We start from the raw sequence: 10,871 nt of genomic DNA, 5'->3' as shown, positions 1-10,871 counted from the left end.
TTGGTGCCACCAACCGGGACTAATGGGATTTCAGACATTAGTACCGGTTCATGGCACGAACTGGTACTAAAGGTCCCATTTTCAAACTCTCCCCCCCACCCCCCCCCCCCCCCGACTGCCTTTTCAGTTTTAGAAAAAACAAAAGAAAATGATGGAAATGTCAAAAAAATAAAATAAAAAAAGTTTCCCATTTGGTCTAGTTGTTGGGAAAATTTACAAATATGAATTTCGACTTTATTTACAAAATCTCTCTGGAATTTGTAAAATGGGCATAACTTTTGCATACGAACTCGGATTAAAAAGTTTTTTATATGAAAAATCATCTACTCGAAAAGTTACATCCGATGGAGACCGCCTACGGCTTGTTTGCAAATTTGTAGAATCCTCAAATTCCAAAAGGAAAAAAAGTTATGCTCAAATTTCAGTTTTTTTAAATTTTCATTAAATCTGGTCAAACTATGGTCAAACTACTTATTCAAGAAGTATTAGTGTTACTAAATAATTATGCAAGAATATTAGTGTTATTAAATAATTATTTCAGCTTTTTTGAATTTTGGTCAAATCTGGTCAAACTATGGTCAAACAATGGTCAAACTACTTATTCAAGAAATATTAGTGTTAGTAAAAAATTATTGTTTTTTAGAACAATAGTTTCAAACTCAAATAGTGAAATGTGTGACTTCATGCTCAAGCTAAACTCCTGAGGGTTAATAGGATTGACATCTTACTATTGTCAGGAAAACAACGAGTGCAGACTTGAAAACGAGGGAGAATAGAACCCGAAAGTTAAGCGTGCTCAGGCTGGGGGAGTGGGAGGATGGGTGACCGTCCGGGAAATTAGATGATTTGGAATGATGAGGGGTGATTAGAGATTAGAGGTTAAAATAATTCAGAAATTTCCTTTAGTACCGGTTGGTGTTACCAACCGGGACTAAAGGTGGACCGGCCACGTGGAGGGCCTATAGTTCCGGTTCTTGAACCGGGACTAAAGGGTCGGTATTCAAATATTTTATTTCTATGGGATCTGTGCTCCGTGGGTTTTTACACACATTTGTATATGTCCTCTCATTGATTCCTTTCTCTAGGGTATGGACCTTTTCTCCGCAAGTAGGATTGGCATGTAACTATAGATTAAAATCGTTGTCGAAATGGCAGCTATAGCGGCGCTATCATGGTTTAGAATCTGCCGTGCGATTTGCCTCCCTCCTAAAATCGAGCGAGATCACGCCGATTTCCTATAATTTCGTTGCCAGTTTTTCTCCCTCTAAACTCATTCTCCCATGATTTTAATCTATGCATGCAACCCACTAACCCAATAACCTATTCCGTAGGTGTAATTTTTCTCTCAATACAAATTCAAATTGAAGCATCTACAATTTTATCAATCGAGTGTCATTTTACAATAACTGCAATCTGGGTAGCAAATTGTCGCCACAAAGAAAAAAGATGTCTGAGAGGACTTCTAAAATTTTCCATATCCAGCCCCCCTATGAGTGCAAGATTGTCCAATCAGAACTGTAGCCGAAGGACCAAGACGTACAACCTATATGTTCCGTACAACAACACGAATGAAACAAACACGAAAAAGAAAATGCAAGACCCGAAGAATCAAATCTTGGGACACACCATCTTCCACACGCCTCCCAATGTTACGAAGAAGCATAAATGGAGACAAACCCTAAATTATCCTAACCCTACCACTACCGGATTGAATCCTTATTCGTAGATTGTTTTCAAATTCTTCCGTGCACAGATCAGTTACTAATCGTTATTCGTAGATTGTTTTCAAATTCTTCCGTGCATAGAACAAACACATTTTCAGCACGTAATTCCAGGCAGATCTGATCCTTTTCTTGTTTTGACAAGATAGTACTATGCCCATATGTACAAGCACCGATTGATTGTGTAAGTTACAGTACTGAGATCATATACACTATATTCACAAGTATTTCAGACGACGGCTCTTGTAGTCTCGTATCTTCGCCACTGTTTTTCTCGAATGATCTTATCTGGATTCTGGATGGTGTTTGTGATCAGTAGTCAAAGAGGCTGACGATAGCACCATCTGCCGGCGCCGTCTCACTCTCAGCCGACGGATCCATCGACCTGTAGCGAGCATACAGGCCAGCAGCGCCGACCAAGGCCACCGCCACGGCGAGGAGGAGTGCCCGCACCATCCCGCTCCTGCTCCGGTCCCTGGCGAAGCCGTACGCCTGCCGGCCGGCAGACGCCGCCTGGACGGCCTGGTGGTGTGCGTCTTCGCCTTCGCCGCTGGCGTGTTCTTCCTCGTCACCCGCATGACGCTTTCTCGCGTCCTCCTCCATCTCATCCCGGCGCTTCTTCTCTTCTGCGTCGGCGGCGGCGAGCCGCGCAGCTTCTGCGTCGGCGGCAGCGTCCGCCGCGGCCTTTGGGTCGTCCTCGAGGGGCGTGAGCCTGGGCATGGTGACGTTGAGGACGCCGTCCTTCTCGAACCTGGCGCGGATGCCGCCGGCGTCGCAGCCCTCGGGGACCTGGAACTCCTTGCGGAACCGGCTCCACTGGCCGCCCTCGAGCTGCCGCTCGCCGCTGACCCTCAGCCGGCCGTAGTTGTCGATCTGCACCCTCAGGTGCTCCTTCTTGAACCCTGCGTTGCACACCCGCAGCAGAACAGGCGTCGCGTCGGTCAGTGGAAATTCAGCCCATGTGGCTCAAAGAACAGAAGCAGCTGAACGCATTCGCACCTGGGAGGTTGACGACGAGGGTATGCTTCCCTCTGTCCTCGACGAGGTCGTGCGACGGCACGAAGTCGACGTACGTCCGTGCGGCGGCCATGGCTAGCTGACGGCGCCGCTTGCAGAGCTCGGACGGTGAACGGGCGAAGAAGGTGATCACAAAGGTGGTGCGAGCTGCTCGTGAGGATGGATTTGATGAAGCTGATGGAGTAAATCGATGTGTTCTGCGTGCAATATATACGAGCTGGGGATTAATCGTGCGTGGGTGGGTGGAGTCAAGCGAGGGGGGAGGCATTGCTTCGCGGAAAGGGGCACGCTTGCATGCGTCAGAGAAGCAAGCAATCGATCGAGATAGTCGGTTTACCTTGTGTCGTGGACTTCCGGCGTTGTATCTTCGCCTGGGTTTTCTGCCACAGGTGCATTCATGGAATTTGTAGTTTTTTTAACACAATACAATTGAAGTCGTTCACATACACGAGCATACAGTCATCCCTCTGAACGCACGCGCGCACACACACCCTATCCGTATAAATACCTCCAAAAGACTGAGTCGGCATATCATTTTAAGATTTTACGAAATCACCAAAGACGTCTCGCAGTCAACGAGAAGGTCTTCTCCCATTAAACGAATATCGCCGAAATCCTGAAATAAAGGCAGGAATAATACGATCACCAACGTGAAGTTTAGGATTTAAACCCTGATGAAGTTGGGGATATCACTGTCCCCTAACCATTCAACCACAAGTTGTGCTCAGCTGGTCAAGATTATATGTATCCGCATTTGGAGCTAGAACTTTTGTGTCCATAGCATCGACATAATTAGTTCTGAATCATGACTATGCTGGCAAACCTTTTCTTTTGCAAGTATGCCATTTTTTTTTGTTCAGCATCTTGAGTTTGTGTTTTCCTCTATTTTTTTTCTGTTTTCCATTTGGTTCTTTATTTTCGGTTTTCAGTTTGTTTCTTTTGTTTGTTTTGTCGGTTTTTTCTTTGGTTTTTCTGCATTTCTTCACCAGTTTTCTTTATTTTTTATTTTTAAGAGCCTTGTGCAAGGGCAAGGGGTTTCTGCAATTCATTACCAAGAAGAGAGATGTTCCAGTTTACAATGAAACCAAATCCGAAAACCTAACATTAATTAGAGAAAATTAAGTGAAAACCCGGAAAATGAAGAAAAAAACACTAGAGCTTGAGATAAGGACAGGACACAACTACACAAGTTCAAAGAGACATCGTCTAAGCCGGACACAAGAGCGCCAAGGCCCAAAAGTAGGTGTGGCTCAAGTGCAACCGAATAGACCATCACCCACTCAACGGATCTCATCCAGATCAAGGTTTGCCTCCGCCTTTGACCAGAAGCATCATTAGCTGACATTATCATGCATGAAATTTCTTGTAAGGTCCAGACAACTTCCCGGTGATGCCTGCCAAAGTATTCAACACAGCGATCACTTGCGGCGAAAGCGGTTTTTGTACATGTCTAGATAGGCTTTCATCTTTTGCTCTACGCTCTCCACTTTGCTCACCTCTGACAACTCACCAAAAGCCTCCAACAACCTATGCTCCGCGCGTCTGGCCGGCGGGATGTTGCACACGAATTCTTCTTTTTCAGACTCCTGCTATGTCGCCTAGAGCAAGAGGCACTGTCCTTCTCCCCGTGCAAAGACATTGGGGGTCCCAAGCAGAGGGCAGGGGACAGTCCTAGTAACCTTGCTAAGAAATTCCTCCGTAGATAACGGAGGAGCATCAACACGTGTCACTTCAGCAACACTGCTCACCTCAATCTAAGATACAACATCAACGGTAGGCATGCCAAAGGCTCCCATCATGTGTTCCGTGTTGAAATCAATCAGCTCCCTGCATTGAGAATCGTATGTGTAGTAGAAAGCACATCGTTGGTTTGAAAGGAGCCACTAGAGCGAGATAACAAAATTGTAGCCTCTAAGCACATTGGGTTGACAAACTCCTTGCTCCCCATCAACGGACCAACAGGGTCCAACCATACCTCATTTTACAATTTTTTTCAACACACGTCTATTTCTTAATACACATTGTACATTTCTCTTATACTTGTGGAACATCTTTTTGATACATGTTGAACATTTTTGAAACGTAAGATTTACATTTAAATCAATGTTTTAAACATTTTTTAATACATGTTAAATATTTTGCAAATACATGTTGAACATTTTTCTGAATGGCATGAAATGTTTTTAAACTCAGAAACATATTTTTACATGTATAAACATTTTTCAGAAATATCAGCAACATATTTTTGAAAAGTGTGAACATTCTTTTAAAATGTCACATATATTTTTTTAATTGTACTGAACCTTTTTAAAATTATGCGGATTTTTTTATATTATATTTTCTTTAAATGTCAAACATATTTTTTAAGCAAATGAACATTTTGTTTAAATGTCACGTACATTACATTTGAACACTATCAAGGTTTTTTTAAGTAACGCTAACAAAAAATTGCACTACTTTAGTTCCTTTTTCAAATTCACAGTGAAGATTTAAAAGAAAATCAAGAAAATTAAGTTCTTGAAATATGTGCATTTAAAGCATTTAAAGAAAATATGCATCTGCCACTTAAAAAACAAATCTTGCATCTCGCGTCCCCTAAAAAAAACCTTGCACCTCGCGTCAAGCTAGTTATAAAAAATATATTTTTGAACCGGATGCGTTGTACAAAGTACACTCGGAGAAACACATTTTCAGCATGTACTTCAAGGCCAGTCTTTTCATGTTTTGACAATATATGTACAAGTAGAACCACCAATTGAATGTGTATAAGTTAATTACAGTAGTGAGATCATATTTACACGTAGTATTTCAGGCAGCTCTTGTAGTCCCGTATCTTGGCCACTTGTTTTTCCCCCGAATGATCTTATCTTCAGCGGTGTGAACGAATGCTTATGGTGTTGGTGATCAATAGTCAGAGAGGGCACCATCTGCCGGCGCAGTCTCAGCCGACGGGTCCATCCACCTGTAGCGAGCATACAGGCCAGCAGCGCCGACCAAGGCCACCGCCACGGCGAGGAGGAGCGCCCTCACCATCCCGCTCCTGCTGCGGTCCCGGGCGAAGCCGTACGCCTGCCCACCGGCAGACGCCGCCTGGCGGTGTGCGCCCTCGCCTTCGTCGCTGGCGTAGTCGTCCTCGTGACCCGCACGACGCCTCCTCGCGTCCTCCTCCTCCATCTCCTCGTGGCGCTTCTTCTCTTCTGCGGCAGCGGCGTGCCGCGCAGCTTCCGCCTCGTGGTCTGCCGCGGCCGTTGGGTCGTCCTGGAGGGGCGTGAGCCTGGGCATGATGACGTGGAGGACGCCGTCCTTCTCGAACCTGGCGCGGATGCCGCCGGCGTCGCAGCCCTCGGGGACCTGGAACTCCTTGCGGAACCGGCTCCACTGGCCGCCCTCGAGCTGCCGCTCGCCGCTGACCCTCAGCCGGCCGTAGTTGTCGATCTGGACCCTCAGGTGCTCCTTCTTGAACCCTGCACGTAGGAATCGATCACACACGCGTCGGTCAGTGGAAATACACCATGGGGGTAAGAACGGAAGCAGAGGGATGCGTGCATGCGTGCGGGCGTACCGGGGAGGTTGACGACGAGGGTCTGCTTGGCGGCGTCCTCGACGAGGTCGTGGGACGGCACGAAGTCGGCGTAGGTCCGTGCGGCGGCCATGGCTAGCTGGCTGACGAAAGGTGGCGCGAGCTGCTCTGAAGGAGTCTCGTAAGGCGAGTGCGGATGAGGAGGGTCGATGGCTGAAGCTGATGATGTAAATCGATGGGCTGTGCGTGCAATATATATGCGTGCTGGGGTGCGCGTGGGTGGGGTGGAGTGCGGCGAGGGGGGAGGAATTGCTTGGCGGGAAGGGCCGGGCACGCCTGCGCAGGAGAAGCAAGCGATCGATGGATCGATCGGGACTGGTACGTTGCGGACGCTCGGTCGGTCGGCGATACTGATACCTTTCCTTGCCTTGACAAGCGGGCTCTTCTCCGTCGCGGTTTTCCTCTCTTCGCGCGCGTCCGTCGTCGGCCACCGGCCGCGGCACACGGCATCCATGGGACGTCGATCGCCGCCCCTCTTCCCACGATATGGTCGCGCACCACGTGGCAGTCCTTGAGCCTGGAGGGATGCCTTGCTTCCCGCAATGCACCGGTGCCAATGCCAGAATCGAGCTCTCCTCTGGATTTCCTCCTGGTGATCCATCCACTAACGTATCCCACGCAGTAATTAAAAAATCATATATATTTTTTATAATTAATTGAGATAAAATGAAGCATGACAATGAGCATACATCCGGTCTCTGTATAACTTCTGGGATACACAGAGTGAACATTGATACACATAAAACACGTTGATAAAGAGCAAAGTCATGCAAGACCAAAGTTATGCATAGATGAAGAGAGAGAGAGAGGGGGGGGGGGGGAATCCGAAGCCATCAAAATAACGATCGATAAACTACAGCAACAATCATATCCGCACCTACCACGTTTTACATCACAACAACAATGAGGAAGGTTCTCCAACAACAACGTTTTCAGGAAAGGAACGACGCTCAAACACCGTCGTTATTGGATCCAACCACCGAAGGCAAGATCTTAGGTTTTCAAGTCCAAGCAAATCTGACCGATGCCTTCAGCAAGGTAATGGTGCAAAAACATAGCAATTTTTAGGTATAACCAATTATGGTTAGACCTAGGGGCTTCATTATGGAGCTTGGGACTGGGTACTCGAGAAACACCACCAAATCGAAGTCATCTTTGTGTTCTCGACGCCACTTTTCTTGATTCCAGCAACTACATATGTTGCATGGTCTTGATGTGAGATGCCACGCAAGTAAAGATCGTGCATGCGCAAGCAGGCAGTCGAGTCACGAAAAGAACCGGTTGCCCTCCAAGGCTTTGAACAACGAAGATCGCCATCACACATGCGACGGAGATTGACAAGGGAAGAAGGTCACTGACACTCCCTAAATCACAATTCGGGATGCTTCGGCCATTCCACAACATTCTCATGCTCTGTCTTCTTCGTGTGTAGTGATGATACACGTCCTAGACGTACACATAATTTTTGCTCGCTGCATGCTACAAGTATACCATATTGACATAGTTTGGGCACCAATTTATATTATTTTTTAGACTAATTTATTAATCTGGTGCCTAGTGCCAGTTGTTGTTTAGACTTTTCAGCATAATCAATTTTATGGAGCCCAAAAAATCAAGAAAAATAGAAATAAAAGTTTCAAGTCCAAAAGCTTTTAGGCAGCACCAAAGCCATGAGAGTGCCCCCCGTGGACCCCACGTTCCCACAACACACGGACATGGGGTAGTCACGTGAGCCCCATAGGCTTTCCCTACATTGTCTCTTAGCACCTATGCTTTTGTATTGACCTGGAAACCTTGAAAATAGTTTATGAAATTTTCTCCGTTGAATCTCTCTGTTCTGCCGCGATCCAATCTGGAGTCCTTTTTATGGTACTCTGATGGAGAAGGAATTCATCACGATGGCCATCTACATCAACCTTGTTGCCACCATCTTCGTCCGTGAGTTGGATGACAATCTATGACATGTTCTTCAATACAATGATCACATGAGCTGCCCTACATGATTGTTTTTCATATGGTGTAATATTTATGGTGTTTGTTGTAGTGTGATGAATTTGTCACTTTATGATCAGTTGGGTAGTTGTTCTTTAATCGTAGGGTGAAGACAATATACTATCTACATCACATCATCATACATAATGAAATACTATGTTTTACTTAATACTTTGAAATTGAATTGCATATTGGGTAGCGGTCATGGGATGGAGTATTAGTCATATGTGTTGTTGGATTAACAATCTATAGATGTCCGTACGTGATGCTTATATGCAATCATGCCATGTATGATCATAATCATAAAAATTGTAATTTAATTGATATGCAATTGTAATTTGTTCGCCATACCATTTTATCTTTTATGGAGAGATGTCACCAGTGAAACTATGGATCCCAAACTATTTATCCTTATTGTTTTCAACCGAGTCAACGTTTTTTCAATTCCGTTTACAATCTGATTTTTTTTGTTGCTATTATCACTTCCACACCAAAGTTGCATTTAATCCTTATAACTAGCAAAGTTAGTAAGACTCAAAATTTTACATGCATCAATATTGGCCTATTTGCATAAGTGGCTCAGCTCGGTCCGGCTGAGTAAATAGAGATTATAAACCATGTTTTGCACATGGTTTGGTTGCTTGTATTGCATTACCAGGTCGTTTGATGCATGTCGTTTGGTTGACAGCAGTTAGGGGTCATGGTTGTGAAGGTGCAAAACATAATGTTTGGTTGTTGCATAAACTAATGTTGTGGTTACCCCTTCTCATAGTGGTGACCTTACCGCACAATAGAGCACATAGGCAATACCAGATTAACATCGTTTTAGTCCTAAACAAATGGCAGTTCGTCCTGCCTAACACATGGTAGTATGAATTAACTGTCATATGGCTCAACAGGGGAAAATCATCAATGTTGAACTAGGGGGAGTTCACCATCGTGATCTTCTTCAGCTTCTTTTTCATCATCACCTTCTTCTTCTTTGGATCCTTGTGTTATCTCTGTTAGCCCACATTGCGTCAGCCGACTCCCACATTTTGTTAGTCTAAGCTTCACTGTTTTGTGCCTCCACATCATGGCCAGAGTCATCAACATCATCTGTCATCACATCCTCCTCCTCCAATACAAACTCATCATAACCTCATTCTAAGATCCAGTTATGGAGAATGCAACATGCAAGAACAAGCTTAGCTTGTGTGAGGAGATGGTAAAATGCCTTCCGATACAAGATCTCAAATATATTCTTCAAATCACCAAATGCCCTCTCAACCGTAACTTTAAGGCTAGATTGTCTGAGATTGAAAATTTTGGCAGCAATCCAAGGATAGTTCCTAGTTTAGTACTTGTTGAGATTGTACCTAGTTTTATTGAAGGGTGAAAGAACACCAGGTCGGCATGCATATCCAGCATATCCTAGGTAGAACTTACCATCGAGGATATTGATCCCATCAGGTCGATCCAAGTTGTCAGGAATTGTTGGGGAACGCAGTATTTCAAAAAAATTCCTACGATCATGCAAGATCTATCTAGGAGATGCATAGCAACGAGAGGGGGAGAGTATGTCTACGTACCCTCATAGACCGAAAGCGGTAGCGTTATGAAACGCGGTTGATGTAGTCGAACGTCTTCGCGATCCAACCGACCAAGTAGCGAACGCACGACACCTCCGCGATCTGCACACGTTCAGCTCGGTGACGTCCATCGTGCTCTTGATCCAGTTGAGGCCGAGGGAGATTTTCATCAGCACGATGGCGTGATGACGGTGACGATGAAGTTACCGACGCAGGGCTTTGCCTAAGCACTACAACGATATGACCGAGGTGAGAATTCTGTGGAGGGGGGCACCGCACACGGCTAAACAATCAACTTGTGTGTCTATGGGGTGCCCCCCTCCCCCGTATATACAGGAGGGAGGAGGAGAGGGCCGACCCTCATAGGGCGCGCCCAAGGGGGGAGTCCTACTCCCAGTAGGAGTAGGTTGAGTAGGTTTCCCCCCTTCCTAGTTGGAGTAGGAGAAGGAGGAAGAGGGAGAGGGAGGGAAGGAAAGGGGGGCCGGCCCCCCACCCCAATTCGGATTGGGCTTGGGGGGGCGCGCCCTCCACCTGGCCGCCTCCTCCTCTCTTCCACTAAGGCCCATTGACTCCCTGGGGGTTCCGGTAACCTCCCGGTACTCTGGAAAATGCCCGAACTCATCTGGAACCATTCCGGTGTCCAAACAGAGCCTTCCAATATATCGATCTTTATGTTTTGGCCATTTCGAGACTCCTCGTCATGTCCATGATCACATCCGGGACTCCGAACTGCCTTCGGTACATCAAAACACATGAACTCATAATACCGATCATCATCGAACGTTAAGCGTGCGGACCCTACGGGTTCGAGAACTATGTAGACATGACCGAGACTCATCTCCGGTCAATAACCAATAGCGGAACCTGGATGCTCATGTTGGTTCCTACATATTCTAGAAAGATCTTTATCGGTCAAACCGCATAACAACATACGTTGTTCCCTTTGTCATCGTTATGTTACTTGCCCGAGATTCGATCGTCGGTATCTCA

At 45.9% G+C, this 10,871-nt stretch overlaps 2 protein-coding genes across 2 annotated transcripts; both read right to left on the bottom strand.

The window, feature by feature from the left end:
* Positions 1–1,815: 1,815 nt before the first annotated feature.
* On the bottom strand, positions 1,816–2,920 carry LOC125554154 (inactive protein RESTRICTED TEV MOVEMENT 2-like). Its single transcript, XM_048717751.1, has 2 exons — positions 2,721–2,920; positions 1,816–2,623 (listed from the first exon to the last, which is right to left on the bottom strand). The coding sequence occupies exons 1-2, from the start codon at positions 2,809–2,811 to the stop codon at positions 2,034–2,036; spliced, it is 681 nt and encodes a 226-aa protein (XP_048573708.1). The 5' UTR covers positions 2,812–2,920; the 3' UTR covers positions 1,816–2,033.
* Positions 2,921–5,436: 2,516 nt separating this feature from the next.
* LOC125554153 (inactive protein RESTRICTED TEV MOVEMENT 2-like) lies at positions 5,437–6,479 on the bottom strand. The gene is made up of 2 exons (XM_048717750.1): positions 6,301–6,479; positions 5,437–6,202 (listed from the first exon to the last, which is right to left on the bottom strand). Exons 1-2 carry the CDS (start codon positions 6,389–6,391, stop codon positions 5,643–5,645), a joined length of 651 nt encoding a protein of 216 aa, XP_048573707.1. The 5' UTR covers positions 6,392–6,479; the 3' UTR covers positions 5,437–5,642.
* Positions 6,480–10,871: the final 4,392 nt, after the last annotated feature.

The sequence above is a fragment of the Triticum urartu genome, chromosome 4, assembly GCF_003073215.2.
Source record: "Triticum urartu cultivar G1812 chromosome 4, Tu2.1, whole genome shotgun sequence".
NCBI classification, from domain to species: domain Eukaryota; kingdom Viridiplantae; phylum Streptophyta; class Magnoliopsida; order Poales; family Poaceae; genus Triticum; species Triticum urartu.
Note: the sequence above shows the minus strand (reverse complement) of the source record. Positions and strands in the feature narration are given on the sequence as shown.

Excerpts from the sequence above, each read along its gene's own strand:
- LOC125554154 (XM_048717751.1), bottom strand. The coding sequence starts at position 2,811 with ATGGCCGCCGCACGGACGTACGTCGACTTCGTGCCGTCGCACGACCTC. Across the intron at positions 2,624-2,720 it reads CCTCGTCGTCAACCTCCCAG|GGTTCAAGAAGGAGCACCTG; the intron begins GTGCGAATGCGT and ends TGTGCAACGCAG.
- LOC125554153 (XM_048717750.1), bottom strand. The coding sequence starts at position 6,391 with ATGGCCGCCGCACGGACCTACGCCGACTTCGTGCCGTCCCACGACCTC. Across the intron at positions 6,203-6,300 it reads CCTCGTCGTCAACCTCCCCG|GGTTCAAGAAGGAGCACCTG; the intron begins GTACGCCCGCAC and ends TCCTACGTGCAG.